A 20,228-nucleotide genomic window follows, 5' to 3' on the forward strand; every position below is an offset into this window, starting at 1 on the left:
CCAGGCAGCTACACTGATGTCCCTTCAACCTCAGTACCAGGCAGCCACACTGATGTCCCTTCAACCTCAGTACCAGGCAGCTACACTGATGTCCCTTCAACCTCAGTACCAGGCAGCTACACTAATGTTCCTTCATCATCCTCAGTACCAGGCAGCTACACTGATGTCCCTTCAACCTCAGTACCAGGCAGCTACACTGATGTCCCTTCAACCTCAGTACCAGGCAGCTACACTGATGTTCCTTCAACCTCAGTACCAGCCAGCTACACTAATGTTCCTTCAACCTCAGTACCAGGCAGCTACACTGATGTCCCTTCAACCTCAGTACCAGGCAGCCACACTGATGTCCCTTCAACCTCAGTACCAGGCAGCTACACTGATGTCCCTTCAACCTCAGTACCAGGCAGCTACACTGATGTCCCTTCAACCTCAGTACCAGGCAGCTACACTGATGTCCCTTCAACCTCAGTACCAGGCAGCTACACTGATGTCCCTTCAACCTCAGTACCAGGCAGCTACACTGATGTCCCTTCAACCTCAGTACCAGGCAGCTACACTGATGTCCCTTCAACCTCAGTACCAGGCAGCTACACTGATGTCCCTTCAACCTCAGTACCAGGCAGCTACACTGATGTCCCTTCAACCTCAGTACCAGGCAGCTACACTGATGTCCCTTCAACCTCAGTATCAGGCAGCTACACTGATGTCCCTTCAACCTCAGTACCAGGCAGCTACACTGATGTCCCTTCAACCTCAGTATCAGGCAGCTACACTGATGTCCCTTCAACCTCAGTACCAGGCAGCCACACTAATGTTCCTTCAACCTCAGTACCAGGCAGCTACACTGATGTCCCTTCAACCTCAGTACCAGGCAGCTACACTGATGTCCCTTCAACCTCAGTATCAGGCAGCTACACTGATGTCCCTTCAACCTCAGTACCAGGCAGATACACTAATGTTCCTTCATCATCCTCAGTACCAGGCAGCTACACTGATGTCCCTTCAACCTCAGTACCAGGCAGCTACACTGATGTCCCTTCAACCTCAGTAGCAGGCAGCTACACTGATGTCCCTTCAACCTCAGTACCAGGCAGCTACACTGATGTCCCTTCAACGTCAGTACCAGGCAGCTACACTGATGTCCCTTCAACCTCAGTACCAGGCAGCTACACTGATGTCCCTTCAACCTCAGTACCAGGCAGCTACACTGATGTCCCTTCAACCTCAGTACCAGGCAGCTACACTGATGTCCCTTCAACCTCAGTACCAGGCAGCTACACTGATGTCCCTTCAACCTCAGTACCAGGCAGCTACACTGATGTCCCTTCAACCTCAGTACCAGGCAGCTACACTGATGTCCCTTCAACCTCAGTACCAGGCAGCTACACTGATGTCCCTTCAACCTCAGTACCAGGCATCTACACTGATGTCCCTTCAACCTCAGTACCAGGCAGCCACACTGATGTCCCTTCAACCTCAGTACCAGGCAGCTACACTGATGTCCCTTCAACCTCAGTACCAGGCAGCTACACTGATGTCCCTTCAACCTCAGTACCAGGCAGCTACACTGATGTCCCTTCAACCTCAGTACCAGGCAGCCACACTGATGTCCCTTCAACCTCAGTACCAGGCAGCTACACTGATGTCCCTTCAACCTCAGTACCAGGCAGCTACACTGATGTCCCTTCAACCTCAGTACCAGGCAGCTACACTGATGTCCCTTCAACCTCAGTACCAGGCAGCTATATACTATACATTATATTGTTGATCATCACATTTCATAGCTTTCTGATGATAACTATTGAGGACATGAGTAGATGAGTTACTCACAGCACAGAGGAAGCCTGAGCCAGGCATGGAGTCTAGTCCCAGCAACAGTCTGGTGATGGAAATCATGTAGTCCTTCACAAAGGACTGGTGGGAACACACAACAAACAACAGAGGGTCATTGAGCAATAAAGGGGCAATACAAATATTGTAGACTGAGTTTTGAAATATGGAGCGTTGCTGTGCTGGTGTGAGAATTCAGACTAACCTGATACAGTAGAGTATCCAGCATGCTGACACTGAACACCTTCCCAGCAGCGAAGGGTAGACGAAACATGAAGACCAGGTTGGAGCCCCTCTCTCTCTCTTTCTATCAGATCACCATACACAGGAATAAGAAAACAGGGAGAGAGAGAGACAGGGAGAGAGAGAAACAGGAGAGAGAGGGAGAGAGACAGGGAGACAGGGGGAGAGAGAGACAGAAACAGGGCGAGAGAGCGACGGAGAGAGGGAGACGGAGAGAGAAAGACAGGGAGAGGGTGACAGGGAGAGAGAAAGATGGAGAGACAGGGAGAGAAACAGGGAGAGAGACAGGGAGAGTGAGAGACAGGGAGAGAGACAGGGAGAGTGAGAGACAGGGAGAGAGACAGACAGGGAGAGAGAGAGAGAGAAAAGAGCCATTAAATTCTACAACCACCTAAAAGGAAGCGATTCCCAAACCATCCATATCAAAACCATCACCTACAGAGTGATGAACCTGGAGAAGAGTCCCCTAAGCAAGCTGGTCATGAGGCTCTGTTCACAAACACAAAGACACTCCACATAGTCCCAGGACAGCAACACAATTAGACCCAACCAAATCATGAGAAAACAAAAAGATAATTACTTGACACATTGGAAAGAATTAACAAAAACACACAGCGCAAACTAGAATGCTATTTGGCTCTAAACAGAGAGTACACAGTGGCAGAATACCTGACCACTCTGACTGACCCAAACTTAAGGAAAGCTTTGACTATGTACAGACTCAGTGAGCATAGCCTTGCTATTGAGAAAGGCCGCTGTAGGCAGACCTGGCTCTCAAGAGAAGACAGGCTATGTGTACACTGCCCACAAAATGAGGAGGAAACTGAGCTGCACTTCATAACCTTCTGCCAAATGTCTGACCATATTAGAGACACATATTTCCCTCAGATTACACAGATCCACAAAGAATTCCAAAACAAACCCAATTTTGATGAACTCCCATATCTACTGGGTGAAATACCACAGTGTGTCATTACAGCAGCAAGATTTGTGACCTGTAGCCACAAGAAAAGGGTAACTAGTGAAGAACAAACACCATTGTAAATACAACCCATGTTTATGTTTATATATTTTCCCTTTTGTACTTTAACTATTTGCACATCATTACAACACTGTATATAGACATAATATGACTTGAAATTATTTGAAATGTCTTTATTCTTTTGGAACTTCTGTGAGTGTAATGTTTACTGTACATTTGTATTGTTTATTTCGCTTTTGTTTATTATCTACTTCACTTGCTTTGGCAATGTTAACATATGTTTCCCATGCCAATAAAGCCCTTAAATTGAAATTGAATTGAATTGACAGGGAGAGACAGAGACAGGGAGAGAGAGAGACAAAGAGAGAGAGAGACAGGAAGAGAGAGAGACAGGAAGAGAGAGACAGGGAAATGGAAAAGCATTACAGTAATGAAGTACCACTTCCTTTTGACATTCCCACATGACCCATCATTAGATGATCTGACTAGGATGGTCCGACTCACCACAGAGAGTACCATAATACAATATTACCTTCTCCAGCTTGGAGAGAGCCAGGGAGTAGTGGTCTTTGACTTTGAACTGCATGAAGCGCATGTTGGCTGGGTGGGTGAGCTCAGTGATGATACTGAGGGCTGGGAACAGTCTGGAAGGACAGAGGAAAGAGACACATTCAAATTCTTAGACATAGAATGCTTGCTGAATGCAGATATCTATGAATGCACACAAACAACTGTTGGATTCTGCAGGATGGTATGGTGTGATGGATGTATAATGGTTGTGTATGGCTGAGCAGCCCACCTAAAGAGGGTCTGGACGTTGACTATGGTCTTGGCGTCGGCCATGTAGTCCTCCTCAGCGATCATGGAGCTCTCCTTGTCAACCACCACCATGGTGTCAGCAAACGTCACCCCACAACGCAGCAGACTGTCCAGGCTAGAAGGAGAAAGAGAGAGGGAGGGAGGGAGGGAGGGAGAAAGAGAGAGGGAGGGGGAAAGAGAAAGGGGCTTGGGATTATAGAACTTATGTCTTGAGACAGAAAGATTGGAACAGAACTGACACTGTCCATATACAGAGAAATAGCAGTGAGCAGAGAGCAGGAATGACAAACTGATTGTCACAGGGGTTGTGAAATGGAGACCAAGACGCAGCGTGGATAGTGCTCATTTTCAATACTTTAATGAAGACACTTAACAAAATGCCCAACGCAGTCCCGTCAGGTACACTTAGACTAAACGGAAAACAACTACCCACAACCCCAAAGGAAAAACAGGCTGCCTAAGTATGGCTTCCAATCAGAGACAACGAAAGACACCTGCCTCTGATTGGAAACCATACCCGGCCGAACATGAAAACCAACACATAGAAATAGATAACTAGAACAAACCCACATAGAAACAGAAAACCCCAAATACATACAAAACAAACCCCCCTGCCACGCCCTGACCATTCTACTATGGCAAATGACCTCTTTCACTGGTCAGGACGTGACACTGATATGATATACAGTACAGAACTAAGTCAATCCATATACAGCTTCGGGGGGTGTAGCTGCTACAGTATGAATTAGCAGTAGAGGAAAAGAAGTAGAGTAGGAGTGAAAAGCAGATGATGACACCAGGGTAGAGGAGGATTCTCTTACTTGTCAATGGAGCCCACTGTGTAGAACACCATGGGGAACCAGCAGATAGCCTCCAGGAAGTCTGGCTCGGGTCTGAATCAATCACAACACAAATGGATTACCAGGAGACCCATACAGCACAAACGTATACTTACCACAACAAATAAACAGGCTCCCTGCAGTGGTAGAGATAGAGAAGTAGCATGAGTCTCAGATCTGTTTGTGTTGTCTTGCCAACTCCTATAACTCTCATTATCTCTTATTATTGTCATGCGTCAATCACCATAGGAGTTGGCAAGACAGCACAAACAGATCTGGAAACCAGGCTACTAGAGAACCCCCAATCAAATCAAATCAAATGTTATTTGTCACATTCGCCGAATACAACAGGGACCTAGACTTGGACCTAGACTTGGCGTTCCGGTACCGCTTGCCGTGCTGTAGCAGAGAGAACAGTCTATGACTTGTGTGGCTGGGGTCTTTGGCAATTTTTAGGGCCTTCCTCTGACACCGCCTGGTATAGAGGTCCTGGATGGCAGGAAGCTTGGCCCCATTGATGTATCAGGCTGTACGCACTACCCTCTGCAGTGCCTTGCGGTCGGAGGACCAGAAAATTGTCAAAGACTCCAGCCACATAAGTCATAGATTCTATTATCTATGTATAGTCACTTTACCTCTACCTACATGTACAAATTACCTCGACTAACCTGTACCCCCACACATTGACTCGGTACTGGTACCCTCTGTATATAGCATCGTTAGTGTTATTTTATTGTGTTACTTTTTATTAAATGTTTTACTTTAGTTTATTTAGTAAATATTTTCTTAACTCTATTTCTTAAACTGCATTGACTAAGGGCTTGTAAGTAAACATTTCACCTGTGACAAATAAAATGTGATTTGATTTTTGATTTTGATTTGAAATATAAAGTCCTGGCTGCTGTGTGCAGAGAACAGTGGGATAGCAAAGCTCTACACGACCATGACTCAGCTTTTTATTGGCCTTTTATTGGATTCCACTTTAATATGCCCATATTGGGGTTTTGCACCAGGAGAAACCACAGTAATATTTCATATTATGTGCACAGTGCACTGCAGAGTGCCCATAAACTCTTAAAACACAGACATTTTCATACAGTAAATTCTGTTAATGGAACTCTTAAAATGAGACCATCCCTTCTTCCCTGACAGTGTGTTTAAAGAGGGCCTCTAAAGGACAAGTCTCTCTATTCTCCACCCACAGTGTGGTTACACCATAGACATTTACAGTGTTCTATATCTATGTAATTCTATGGTTTCCTGCAATGTGGTTACACCATAGAGGTTTACAGTGTTCTATATCTATGTAATTCTATGGTTTCCTGCAATGTGGTTACACCATAGAGATTTACAATGTTCTATATCTATGTAATTCTATAGTTTCCTGCACTGTGGTTACACCATAGAGATTTACAGTGTTCTATATCTATGTAATTCTATGGTTTCCTGCAATGTGGTTACACCATAGAGATTTACAATGTTCTATATCTATGTAATTCTATAGTTTCCTGCAATGTGGTTACACCATAGAGATTTACAGTGTTCTATATCTATGTAATTCTATGGTTTCCTGCAATGTGGTTACACCATAGAGATTTACAGTGTTCTATATCTATGTAATTCTATGGTTTCCTGCAATGTGGTTACACCATAGAGATTTACAATGTTCCATATCTATGTAATTCTATGGTTTCCTGCAATGTGGTTACACCATAGAGATTTACAATGTTCTATATCTATGTAATTCTATAGTTTCCTGCAATGTGGTTACACCATAGAGATTTACAATGTTCTATATCTATGTAATTCTATAGTTTCCTGCAATGTGGTTACACCATAGAGATTTACAATGTTCTATATCTATGTAATTCTATAGTTTCCTGCAATGTGGTTACACCATAGAGATTTACAATGTTCCATATCTATGTAATTCTATGGTTTCCTGCAATGTGGTTACACCATAGAGATTTACAATGTTTCATATCTATGTAATTCTATGGTTTCCTGCAATGTGGTTACACCATAGAGATTTACAATGTTCTATATCTATGTAATTCTATAGTTTCCTGCAATGTGGTTACACCATAGAGATTTACAATGTTCCATATCTATGTAATTTTATAGTTTCCTGCAGTGTGGTTACACCATAGAGATTTACAGTGTTCTATATCTATGTAATTCTATGGTTTCCTGCAATGTGGTTACACCATAGAGATTTACAGTGTTCTATATCTATGTAATTCTATGGTTTCCTGCAATGTGGTTACACCATAGAGATTTACAGTGTTCTATATCTATGTAATTCTATGGTTTCCTGCAATGTGGTTACACCATAGAGATTTACAGTGTTCTATATCTATGTAATTCTATGGTTTCCTGCAATGTGTCTGTTTCCGCTCACATGTTCTCCAGTAGCAGCACGATGGGGTTGAGCTCTTTCTTGGGGCGGTAGTAAGCCCTCAGGGGCGCGATAAAGTTGTACAGGCCGTTTCCTGCACTCTCCGCTGACACGATGATAAGCTTGTTCTTAAAGCCGTAGGACCGAGCGTCCTCGAACGGGATGTGGTGGCAGGCCTGTAGGAGGGAGATGACACGGGAACGACACAGGAAATACATTGGATTACATGAACGTCATCATCACCATCAAGGAGGGGTCAGGTAGGGAGGTAGGATGGTTATAGTTGAGGGGAAGTAAGGCAGAAGTAGTCTGATTCCCACCTTGTCCAGGCGCAGGCAGCAGAAGGGGATTTTTTCCTGCAGCAGGTGACACAAGGCAGGGGAACTGCCAATGTACGGAGAGTTCAGCGGGTACCCCTTCACCCACCTGACACGCACACACGCACGCGCGCACACACACACATACACAAAGACAGACAGAAACACACAAACAAATTTACACATGGGTCTGAGGACACAACATGGCAGGACTCAAACAAACTAATTCAAACACACATTAGATCTCAGGCAACTCCTAAACACTTACTCGCAGCGTCCACCCCACCACTGGCCATTCTCGTCTCCGTCCCCCTCATCCTTCCCCTCGTCCCCGCCCTCGTCCTCTGATTGGTCCCCCAGCGGGTCGAAGGTTGCTGAGTTGACCCCGTCCACCAGCTCCAGGACAGGGGCGATGCTGTGACGTCTCTCCTGGGCAGAGTCTCCTGTGGCTGGGAGGGCCAGGGTGTTAGTGCCCCCCAGCCCCCCCTCTGTCCGGCTGGCCCTGCCACCTCCACCTCCCCCACTGCCCATGGTCATGCCCCCCGGGCCCTGGCCCTCTGGGCTGCTGTCACTGGAGTCCTGCAGGTCAATGGCCACCGTGCCTACGGGGGACAGAGGACAAATACAATCACACATACAATCTATGACCAGTACACACCCTTAGTAGAAAACAGTTATAGCATTGTCCTGTCCATACAAGCACAGGCTAAAGGGAAAATGTGCCCTAGAACAAACACAGATACAGATGCAAACATAGCACACATGGCAAGCACAGATCCAGAATCAGTACTATTTGGCTTTGTGAGAGTACCAATGTGCTGTGACTGGGAGTACCATTGTTCTCTCACAAAGCCAAATAGTACTGATTCTGGATCTGTGCTTGCCATGTGTGCTATGTTTGCATCCGTGTCTGTGATTGTTCTGGGGCACATTTTCACTTTCAAACTTTGAGAACCAGAAGTCCCAGAGTTCTCCACCAGGGGATGTGGTTGTAAAACGTCTCTAAAACAAAAGGAAACCTACATGCCAGATACATTTCACTCAGTTGGCAGATGCTCTTATCACCAGAGACTTACAATCAGATACTGTTTGATTCCTCATACAACTGTTAGGCTTCTTACATCTGCCTATTGTGGATCCACATGTAAAACATGTCTTAATCTGTGCCATGTACATGGATCAGGAAAGTCAGAATTGTATAATAAGAAACATTATGCTAAGTACACTTGGACAAAGTATCTGAGTGTAACTGTGTCACAGGGAGTCAGTGAGACTGACTGACCCATGCTGGCAATGATGCTGTGGACAGGCAGTCTGGTGAGTCCATGGTAGATGGTCTGGGGCCCCACCCCCCTGTCACTACCCTTGGGGCCCCCCCGCGTGGGCTCTCTGTGGCCCCTGACGAAAGCGGAGTTCTCCTCCTTGGAAATGTTGATGTAGAAGCAGGTGTCTGAGCCGCCCATGATGTGGCCGGGACCTGGGTTCAGCAGGATGTTGGCATTTTCCAGCCTCCGCACTCCGATCAGACACACACCATACCTGGCCGAGGAGGAGAGGATCAGATACAGGAAGTGTGTGTGTTTGTGGTTAATAGCGTCTGCTATATGGCTAAAATATCAAATGTGTGTGGTGTGTGGTGTGTGGGTGTGTGTGGTTAAGAGTGTCTGCTAAATGACTAAAATGTCAAATGTAAACTTTGTGCATGTCTGCTTATTGACTCACTTCTTGTGTGCGTGGAAGGAGGCGAAGGTGAAACTCTTCCCCTGGTACTCCCCAAAGAACTTGCTCTCCTCCAGACAAATGTGATGCACCTCATTGGCCGAGCAGCGGCGGTAGGTGCGCTGCCACTGGTCAGCTGAGCATGGCCCGCCCTCCCTGAGACACGATCAGGGAATGGATTGGTCATTAGGGGACAGAGTTGACCTTTTAAACAGTGTTGCACGCAGCTTCCCTTTCAGCATCAACCCCACATTAAAGACACTTCCCCTCAAGGCTGCAGTGTTAACACTTTACAACTGTGTCAGAAACCAATCAATAACTCAATCAGCACTGAGACACACACAGGGACACACACACTCTCAGAGCAATACAGCTGCCAAGATAGATGCTGCTGAACACTACACATTGAGAGAGTTTCACACATGGGCTGTGTTCACTTTGTCAGCCTTTAGAAAGGATGAGCTGAGAGACAGGAGGTGAGAAAGGAAGGGTGTGGGGCGGAGAGTGTGGCTGTGGGTGGCGGTGATGTGAGAAGGACTGCATTACAGAAACAACTGTCGTCTGTAAATAATAAATGGACAGTTTCATGGGGACAGCATGCCTGGCCGAGTTAATGTCACCATACATCAGGGATATGGAAGGAGGGGGAGGGAGTTGTCGGTGGTTTAGGAGGACAGTGACACACACTGACCTGTTGAGGGGCTGGAAGGCTCCTGCACGTTGCCTGAAGGCCTCTGGGGGTGCTGTTCTGAAAGTAGAGGGGTGGTGGGGTAGCAGATAGAGGATCATGACTGGTCTGGGTTTAAGAGGATCATGACTGGTCTGGGTTTAAGAGGATCATGACTGGTCTGGGTTTAAGAGGATCATGACTGGTCTGGGTTTAAGAGGATCATGACTGGTCTGGGTTTAAGAGGATCATGACTGGTCTGGGTTTAAGAGGATCATGACGGGTCTGGGTTTACTTTAGGTCAGTAGTCTATCTACCATGATTAATCTGCTGTGTACAGCTCAATGTACACAGCATCTGTTAGGCCAAAGGACATACTTCACTGCCCCTGTCTGGTACCACCCACGCCCACTGGAAAAAGAGTGTGTGTGTGTGTGTGTGTGTGTGTGTGTGTGTGTGTGTGTGTGTGTGTGTGTGTGTGTGTGTGTGTGTGTGTGTGTGTGTGTGTGTGTGTGTGTGTGTGTGTGTGTGTACTCACTGTCCTCTAGAGGAGTGGATCAACAGGGTGATGAGGGTGGAGGTAGCAGGACACACACAGTTCAGGGCCAGCATGGCATACTTAAACTCCTCTTCACACACCACATGATCTGCAGACAAAGGCAGCAGGGGAGACAAACCAGTAACACTCAGTATACTGTAATCAAATCAAATGCAACTTTATTTGTCACATGGGCCGAACACAACAAGTGTAGACCTTACCGTGAAATACTTACTTACAAGCCCTTAACCAACAGTGCAGTTCAAGAAAGAGTTAAGAAAATATTTACCAAATAAACTAAAGTAAAAAATAATAAAAAGTAACACAATAGAATAACAACAACGAGGCTATACACAGGGTGTACCGGTACCGAGTCTACACTACCGTTCAAACGTTTGGGGTCACTTAGAAATGTCCTTGTTTTTCAAAGAAAAGTATTTTTTTGTCCATTAAAATAGCATCATATTGATCAGAAATACGGTATAGACATTGTTAATGTTGTAAATGACTATTGTAGCTGGAAACGGCAGATTTTTTATGGAATATCTACATAGGCGTACAGAGGCCATTTATCAGCAACCATCACCCCTGTGTTCCAATGGCATGTAGTGTTAGCTAATCCAAGTTTATCATTTTAAAAGGCTAATTGATCATTAGAAAACCCTTTTGCAATTATGTTAGCACAGCTGAAAACTGTTGTTCTGATTAAAGAAGCAATAAAACTGGCCTTCTTTAGCCTAGTTGAGTATCTAGAGCATAAGTATTTGTGGGTTCGATTACAAGCTCAAAATGGCCAGAAACAAAGAACTTTCTTCTGAAACTCATCAGTCTATTCTTGCTCTGAGGAATGAAGGCTATTCCATGCGAGAAATTGCCAAGAAACTGAAGATCTCGTACAACGCTGTGTACTACTCCCTTCATAGAACAGTGCAAATTGGCTCTAACCAGAATATAAAGAGGAGTGTGAGGCCCTGGTGCACAACTGAGCAAGAGGACAAGTACATTAGAGTGTCTAGTTTGAGAAACAGACGCCTCACAAGTCCTCAACTGGCAGCTTCATTAAATAGTACCCGCAAAACACCAGTCTCAACGTCAACAGTGAAGAGGCGACTCTGGGATGCTGGCCTTCTAGGCAGAGTTGCAAAAAAAAACCCATATCTCTGTCCAGCGTCTGTGTCATTTTGCCCATCTTAATATTTTCGTTTTATTGGCCAGTCTGAGATATGGCTTTGTCCTGGTAATCCGTCTGGCCCTGCGGCTTTGTGAATGTTGACCTGTTTAAAGGTCTTGCTCACATCGGCTACGAGAGCGTTATCACACAGTCGTCCAGAACAGCTGGTGCTCTCGTGCATGCTTCAGTGTTGCTTGCCTCGAAGCGAGCATAAAAGGCATTTAGCTCGTCTGGTAGGCTCACGTCACTGGGCAGCTTGTGTCTCGGTTTCCCTTTGTAGTCCGTAATAGTTTTCAAGCCCTGCCACATCCGACGAGCGTCAAAGCCAGTGTAGTAGGATTCAATCTTAATCCTGTATTGACGTTTTGCTTGTTTGATGGTTCGTCTGAGGGCATAGCGGGATTTCTTATAAGCGTCCAGATTAGTGTCCCACTCCTTGAAAGCGGCAGCTCTAGCCTTTAGCTCGATGCGGATGTTGCCTGTAATCCATGGCTTCTGGTTGGGAGTACGTATGGTCACTGTGGGGATGACGTCGTCGGTACATTTATTGATGAACCTGATGACTGAGGTGGTATACTCCTCAATGTCATTGGATGAATCCCGGAACATATTCTTGTCTGTGCTAGCAAAACAGTCCTGTAGCGTAGCATCCGCATCATCTGACCACTTCCGTATTGAGCGAGTCACTGGTACTTCCTGCTTTAGTTTTTGCTTGTAAGCAGGAATCAGGAGGATAGAATTATGATCAGATTTGCCAAATGGAGGGAGAGCTTTATATGCATCTCTGTGTGTGGAGTAAAGGTAGTCTAGTGGATGTGTCTTCACAGGTAGGTAGTGGGTCAAACATGCTCTGTCTCCTCTGCTGTACCTGTGTGCAAGAGTGAGTACATTTCTTTGTCTGTCTGATCATTTGTCTGTGTGTGTGCCTTTGTGTGTGCTTGTGAGAATATAGGTGTGTGCGTCCATGTGAATATGTGTGTGTGTGTGTGTTTGTGTGTGTGTCTGTGTGTGTGTGTGTGCGTGTGTGTGTGTGCCTGTGTGTGTGTGTGTGTGTGCGTGTGTGTGCGTGCCTGTGTGTGTGGCATCTAGAATGTGTGTGTATGGATTTCTGTCAGCCTCTAAAGCCACCTTATCAGTGCAGGTGCATCCCAAAGGCTGTGGTAATTGATATCTCAGTGCCTGTGTGTGTGGCATCTAGAATGTGTGTGTATGGATTTCTGTCAGCCTCTAAAGCCACCTTATCAGTGCAGGTGCATCCCAAAGGCTGTGGTAATTGATATCTCAATCAAAGGCTGTGGTAATTGATATCTCAGTCAAAGGCTGTGGTAATTGATATCTCAGTCAAAGGCTGTGGTAATTGATATCTCAGTCAAAGGCTGTGGTAATTGATATCTCAGTCAAAGGCTGTGTTAATTGATATCTCAGTCAAAGCCTGTGGTAATTGATATCTCAGTCAGTGGCTGTGGTAATTGATATCTCAGTCAAAGGCTGTGGTAATTGATATCTCAGTCAAAGGCTGTGGTAATTGATATCTCAGTCAAAGGCTGTGGTAATTGATATCTCAGTCAAAGCCTGTGGTAATTGATATCTCAGTCAGTGGCTGTGGTAATTGATATCTCAGTCAAAGGCTGTGGTAATTGATATCTCAGTCAGAGGCTGTGGTAATTGATATCTCAGTCAGAGGCTGAGATGAAGTCTGGCCTGTTAGCTAAGTGTAAACGCTGTGGTTTATGCAGAACACTAATTAAATCTGATGGAATTAAAACACCTTCATTAATCTCAATATAATTTACCCAGATGCTCCCTCCCTCCCTCCATCAAGTAGGCTGCATCAGGTGAATTTACACTATGATTTAATCTATTATTAACTCAATGGCACTTACTTGACAACACAACAGGATGCAATTAGAGATAAATAAATATACATTCGTCAAATAGACAGTCAACTCCCTGTCATGTCAGATTATTTTCTCTTCTCCTCCTTAGGGCATTGTCTATTTTTATCCCTTCAGTTTACATTCTGGGTTGTTTTTACCCCTTCAGTTTACATTCTGGGTTGTTTTTACCCCTTCAGTTTATATTCTGGGTTGTTTTTACCCCTTCAGTTTATATTCTGGGTTGTTTTTACCCCTTCAGTTTACATTCTGGGTTGTTTTTACCCCTTCAGTTTATATTCTGGGTTGTTTTTACCCCTTCAGTTTACATTCTGGGTTGTTTTTACCCCTTCAGTTTATATTCTGGGTTGTTTTTACCCCTTCAGTTTATATTCTGGGTTGTTTTTACCCCTTCAGTTTACATTCTGGGTTGTTTTTACCCCTTCAGTTTATATTCTGGGTTGTTTTTACCCCTTCAGTTTACATTCTGGGTTGTTTTTACCCCTTCAGTTTATATTCTGGGTTGTTTTTACCCCTTCAGTTTACATTCTGGGTTGTTTTTACCCCTTCAGTTTATATTCTGGGTTGTTTTTTCCCCTTCAGTTTATATTCTGGGTTGTTTTTTACCACTTCAGCTTACATTCTGGGTTGTTTTTACCCTTTCAGTTTATATTCTGGGTTGTTTTTTACCACTTCAGCTTACATTCTGGGTTGTTTTTACCCTTTCAGTTTATATTCTGGGTTGTTTTTTACCACTTCAGTTTACATTCTGGGTTGTTTTTACCCCTTCAGTTTACATTCTGGGTTGTTTTTACCCCTTCAGTTTACATTCTGGGTTGTTTTTACCCTTTCAGTTTACATTCTGGGTTGTTTTTACCCCTTCAGTTTATATTCTGGGTTGTTTTTTCCCCTTCAGTTTATATTCTGGGTTGTTTTTTACCACTTCAGCTTACATTCTGGGTTGTTTTTACCCCTTCAGTTTACATTCTGGGTTGTTTTTACCCCTTCAGTTTATATTCTGGGTTGTTTTTACCCTTTCAGTTTACATTCTGGGTTGTTTTTACCCCTTCAGTTTATATTCTGGGTTGTTTTTTCCCCTTCAGTTTATATTCTGGGTTGTTTTTTACCACTTCAGCTTACATTCTGGGTTGTTTTTACCCCTTCAGTTTACATTCTGGGTTGTTTTTACCCCTTCAGTTTACATTCTGGGTTGTTTATACCCCTTCAGTTTACATTCTGGGTTGTTTTTACCCCTTCAGTTTACATTCTGGGTTGTTTTTACCCCTTCAGTTTACATTCTGGGTTGTTTTTGTATTTCTTTGCTCTATATCTTATTTTGGGGTGAAGGGGACCTGGCAACACCCCTGCAGTGCAGTGTCTTATTAAAGGACCTTTCACACTCTCACACACTTAGCAAAGGCCTGGGAAGGAGGGAGAAAATGGAACCAGCCTGAACAAACATAGATAACACCCATCAGTCCACCTTCACTGCTCCTGCCTTGTCTGTTTCTCTTGTTTTTCTGCTACCTTCTCTCTCATCTCTTTGTGACAAAAAAACAATATAGAGTTATGACCAATAAAATGAGTCTCAGGGAGCAGTCATTTTCCCTACTGTGTAATTCTTGATTACATGATATGCTGTAATCAGTGGACAAATATTATTAGGGGTACAGTGTTTGGTACAAATGAGATCTTGGCCTTAAATGCCCAGATGTGTTTTGCATATTGATAGTCGACAGAAACGTTGGTAGTTAGAATTGTCCAGCCTCTCGTGCCTCAGGAGTAGGTTAGTAGCTAGTAACCACTTAAAAGCAATGAGACACAGATCGTTTCTGTCTAGCAGTTTTACTTCCATTACTCACCAACAGAGAGGAAAATGTTGTTGATGAATATAATATTTGTATAAATTACAGGCATAGTGGGATAGAAAGAATGTTTGGATCATAATATGTACCCAAATGAAAAATAAAATGGTATTCACTGTAGTGTTTTTGCAGACTTTACTGTGGTATTCACTATAGTAAATACTACAGTAGGGCTCAACTGTAATATTTACAGTTTACTATAGTATAAATACTGTAGTAAGAAAAAAACTTGGTTTATATTATAGTAATTACTGGATTGTTTTTGCGGACTGTGGTATGTAGTATACTCTACTATTTACTATAGTATTCTACAGTATACTACAACATTCTATAGTAAGTACTATATATGATTGAGGTATACTACAGTGTGTAGTATAGTATTCTACAGTATAATACAGTTTTCTACAGAATTTTATAGTAAGTACTGTAGTATTCTGTGTAATGAATTATGACAGCTTAATTTTTGGGGATCAAACCATCAGTACCCTGCTAGCCTTATGTTCCTATCAACGCTCCTACAGCAGAAAACAGAACAAAATGACTCAGATCTAGCCTTTTGGGCCCCCCACCTCGCGAAAAAACATTTCAGTGGCCCCTCTTAATGGTGGAGAGAAATTTATGTTTTAAAGTAAAACTGTAACGGCGTTCGTCAGAAGGAGTGGACCAAAGCGCAGCGTGGTACATGTTCATGATTTTTATTAACTAATAATCACACGAACAAAAGAATCAAAACGAAAAGCTAAACAGTTCCGTCAGGTACACTATACAAAACAGAAAACAACTACCTACAAACACAGGTGGGAAAAAGGCTGCCTAAGTATGATTCCCAATCAGAGATAACGATAGACAGCTGCCTCTGATTGGAAACCACACTCGGCCAAAACAAAGAAATAGAATGCATTGAATGCCCACCCCACCACACACCCTGACCTAACCAAATAGAGAAAAAAACACGGCTCTCTAAGGTCAGGGCGTGACAGTACCAGGGTCCGGGTGGGCATCTAATCTTGGTGGTGGCTCTGGTTCAGGGCATAGCCCCCGCTCCGCCAGCTGATCCCTCCGCTTTTGCATCACCGGACCGTGGATCGTCAGAGGAGGAACCGGACCGTGGATCATCGCTGGAGGTTCTGGACTGCCGACCGCCGCTGGAGACTCCGGACTGCCGACCGCCGCTGGAGACTCCGGACTGCCGACCGCCGCTGGAGACTCCGGACTGCCGACCGCCGCTGGAGACTCCGGACTGCAGACCGCCGCTGGAGACTCCGGACTGCAGACCGCCGCTGGAGACTCCGGACTGCAGACCGCCGCTGGAGACTCCGGACTGCAGACCGTCGCTGGAGACTCCGGACTGCAGACCGTCGCTGGAGACTCCGGACTGCAGACCGTCGCTGGAGGCTCCGGACTGCGGGACGTCGCTGGAGGCTCCGGGCTTGGGGACGTCGCTGATGGTTCCGGACTGGGGGCCGTCTCAGGAGGTTCCGGACTGTGGGCCGTCTCAGGAGGTTTCAGACTGTAGGCCTTCTCAGGAGGTTCCGGACTGGGGACCGTCGCTGGAGGCTCCTTACTGGGTTCCGTGCCATGGATCATCACTGCAGGCTCCGCGCCATGGATCATCACTGGAGGCTTTGTGCCATGGATCATCACTGGAGGCTTCGTGCCATGGATCATCCCTACAGGCTCCGGGCCATGGATCATCCCTACAGGCTTCGGGCCATGGATCATCCCTACAGGCTCCGGGCCATGGATTATCACTGGAGGCTTCGTGCCATGGATCATCACTACAGGCTCCGGGCCATGGATCATCACTGGAGGCTTCGTGCCATGGATCATCACTGGAGGCTTCGGACCATGGATCATCACTGGAGGCTTCTTACGTGGAGCCGGAACAGGTCTCACCAGACTGGGGAGACGCACTGGAGGTCTGGAGCGTAGGGCTGGCACAACCCGCCCTGGCTGGATGCCCATTTTAGGTCGGTGAGTGTGGAGAGCTGGCACGGGATGCACTGGGCTATGAAGGCGCACTGAAGGCATAGTGCATAGAGCCAGCGCAGAACTCACTGGACCGTGGAGGCGCACCGGAGGTCTAGAGCACAGTGCTGGCACAACTCTTCCTGGCTGGATCCCCCCGTAGCCTGGCAAGTGCGGGAAGTTGGAACAGGCTGCACTGGGTTGTGCTGCCGAACTGGGGTTACCGTGCGTAGAGCTGGCGCAGGATAACCTGGGCCGAAGAGACACACTGGAGACCAGGAACGCTGAGCCGGCACAATCCTTCCTGGCTGGATGCCCACTCTAGCACAGCAACGGTGGGGAGCTTTCACAGAGCGCACCGGACTGTGGCAGAGCACTGGAGACACCGTGCGCTTCACCGCATAACACGGTGCCTGACCAGTCCTACTCTCCCCACGGTAAGCACGAGGAGTTGGCTCAGGTCTCCACCCTGACTCTGTCAATCTCCCCGTGTGCCCCCCCCCAAAATGATTCTTGGGGGCTGCCTCTCGGGCTTCCGTCGTTGCCGTGACTCCTGGTCTCGTCGCTGTTCCTCTCTCGCTGCTTCCACCTGTTCCCATGGGAGGTGATCCCATCCGGCCTGGATCTCCTCCCATGTCCAGGATCCCTTTCCATCCAGTATGTCCTCCCATGTCCACTTCTCCTGCCCACACTGTTTGGTCCGTTTTTGGTGGGTAGTTCTGTAACGGCGTTCGTCGGAAGGAGTGGACCAAAGCGCAGCATGGTACGTGTTCATGATTTTTATTAACTAATAAATACACAAACAAAAGAAACAAAACGAAAAGCTAAACAGTTCCGTCAGGTACACTATATAAAACAGAAAACAACTACCTACAAACACAGGTGGGAAAAAGGCTGCCTAAGTATGATTCCCAATCAGAGACAACGATAGACAGCTGCCTCTGATTGGAAACCATACTCGGCCAAAACAAAGAAATAGAATGCATAGAATGCCCACCCCACACCCTGACCTAACCAAATAGAGAAAAAACACGGCTCTCTACGGTCAGGGCGTGACAAAAACTTTGCTATTTTATAAAACATTTTATGCAATTCCACTAATTTTCCATGGGGCAGAGATAATTTCACTAGCCCATTCAAGCTTAACATCCTTATCATTTATCGCCCTCCAGGTTCCCTTGGAGAGTTCATCAATGAGCTTGATGCCTTGATAAGTTCCTTTCCTGAGGATGGCTCACCCCTTACAGTTCTGGGTGACTTTAACCTCCCTACGTCTACCTTTGACTCGTTTGTCTCTGCCTCCTTCTTTCAACTCCTCTCCTCTTTTGACCTCACCCTCTCACCGTCCCCCCCTACTCACAAGGCAGGCAATACGCTTGACCTCATCTTTACTAGATGCTGTTCTTCTCCTAATCTCACTGCAACTCCCCTCCAAGTCTCCGACCACTACCTTGTATCCTTTTCCTCTCGCTCTCCTCCAACACTACTCACTCTGCCCCTACTCAGATGGTATTGCGCCGTCGCAACCTTCGCTCTCTCTCTCCTGCTACTCTCTCCTCTTCCATCCTATCATCTCTTCCCTCTGCTCCATCCTTCTCCGACCAATCTCCTGATTCTGCTACCTCAACCCTCCTCTCCTCCCTTTCTGCATCCTTTGACTCTCTATGTCCCCTATCCTCCCGGCCGGCTCGGTCCTCCCCTCCTGCTCCGTGGCTTGGCGACTCATTGCGAGCTCACAGAACAGGGCTCCGGGCAGCCGAGCGGAAATGGAGGAAAACTAGCCTCCCTGCGGACCTGGCATCTTTTCACTCCGTCCTCTTCACATTTTCTTCCTCTGTTTCTGCTGCTAAAGCCACTTTCTACCACTCTAAATTCCAAGGATCTGCCCTAGGAAGCTCTTTGCCACCTTCTCCTCCCTCCTGAATCCCCCCCCTCCCTCTCTGCGGATGACTTCGTCAACCATTTTGAAAAGAAGGTTGACGACATCCGATCCTCATTTGTTAAGTCAAACGACACCGCTGGTCCTGCTCACATTGCCCTACCCTATGCTTTGACCTCTTTCTACCCTCTCTCTACAGATGAAATCTTGTGACTTGTGACGGCCGGCCGCCCAACAACCTGCCCGCTTGACCCTATCCCCTCCTCTCTTCTCCAGACCATTTCCAGAGACCTTCTCCCCTACCTCACCTCGCTCATCAACTCATCCTTGACCGCTGGCTACGTCCCTTCCGTCTTCAAGAGAGCGAGAGTTGCACCCCTTCTCAAAAAACCTACACTCGATCCCTCCGATGTCAACAACTACAGACCAGTATCCCTTCTTTCTTTTCTCTCCAAAACTCTTGAGCGTGCTGTCCTTGGCCAGCTCACTTGCTATCTCTCTCAGAATGACCTCCTTGATCCAAATCAGTCAGGTTTCAAGACTGGTCATTCAACTGAGACTGCTCTTCTCTGTGTCACGGAGGCTCTCCGCACTGCTAAAGCTAAATCTCTCTCCTCTGCTCTCATCCTTCTAGACCTATCTGCTGCCTTTGATGCTGTGAACCATCAGATCCTCCTCTCCACCCTCTCCGAGTTGGGCATCTCCGGCGCGGCTCACTCTTGGATTGTGTCCTACCTGACAGGTCGCTCCTACCAGGTGGCGTGGCGAGAATCCGTCTCCGCACCACGTGCTCTCACCACTGGTGTCCCCCAGGGCTCAGTTCTAGGCCCTCTCCTATTCTCGCTATACACCAAGTCACTTGGCTCTGTCATATCCTCACATGGTCTCTCCTATCATTGCTATGCAGACGACACACAATTAATCTTCTCCTTTCCCTCTTCTGATAACCAGGTGGTGAATCGCATCTCTACATGTCTGGCAGACATATCAGTGTGGATGACGGATCACCACCTCAAGCTGAACCTCGGCAAGACGGAGCTGCTCTTCCTCCCGGGGAAGGACTGCCTGTTCCATGATCTCGCCATCACGGTTGACAACTCCATTGTGTCCTCCTCCCAG

General features: G+C 46.3%; 1 protein-coding gene across 1 annotated transcript in view; it reads right to left on the bottom strand.

The window, feature by feature from the left end:
* The window catches only part of LOC115171567 (potassium channel subfamily T member 2), a 90,336-nt gene that overhangs the window by 2,980 nt on the left and 67,128 nt on the right, over positions 1-20,228 (bottom strand). The window contains exons 15-26 of the mRNA XM_029728515.1: positions 10,353-10,461; positions 9,839-9,895; positions 9,151-9,303; positions 8,711-8,967; positions 7,697-8,030; positions 7,432-7,537; positions 7,115-7,287; positions 4,696-4,767; positions 3,855-3,989; positions 3,588-3,699; positions 2,036-2,137; positions 1,831-1,914 (exon numbers count right to left, since the gene is read on the bottom strand). Coding sequence (XP_029584375.1) covers positions 1,831-1,914; positions 2,036-2,137; positions 3,588-3,699; positions 3,855-3,989; positions 4,696-4,767; positions 7,115-7,287; positions 7,432-7,537; positions 7,697-8,030; positions 8,711-8,967; positions 9,151-9,303; positions 9,839-9,895; positions 10,353-10,461 — 1,694 coding nt within the window. The remainder of the gene's footprint in view (positions 1-1,830; positions 1,915-2,035; positions 2,138-3,587; positions 3,700-3,854; positions 3,990-4,695; positions 4,768-7,114; positions 7,288-7,431; positions 7,538-7,696; positions 8,031-8,710; positions 8,968-9,150; positions 9,304-9,838; positions 9,896-10,352; positions 10,462-20,228) is intronic.

The sequence above is a fragment of the Salmo trutta genome, chromosome 32 (assembly GCF_901001165.1).
Source record: "Salmo trutta chromosome 32, fSalTru1.1, whole genome shotgun sequence".
In the NCBI taxonomy this organism is placed as follows: domain Eukaryota; kingdom Metazoa; phylum Chordata; class Actinopteri; order Salmoniformes; family Salmonidae; genus Salmo; species Salmo trutta.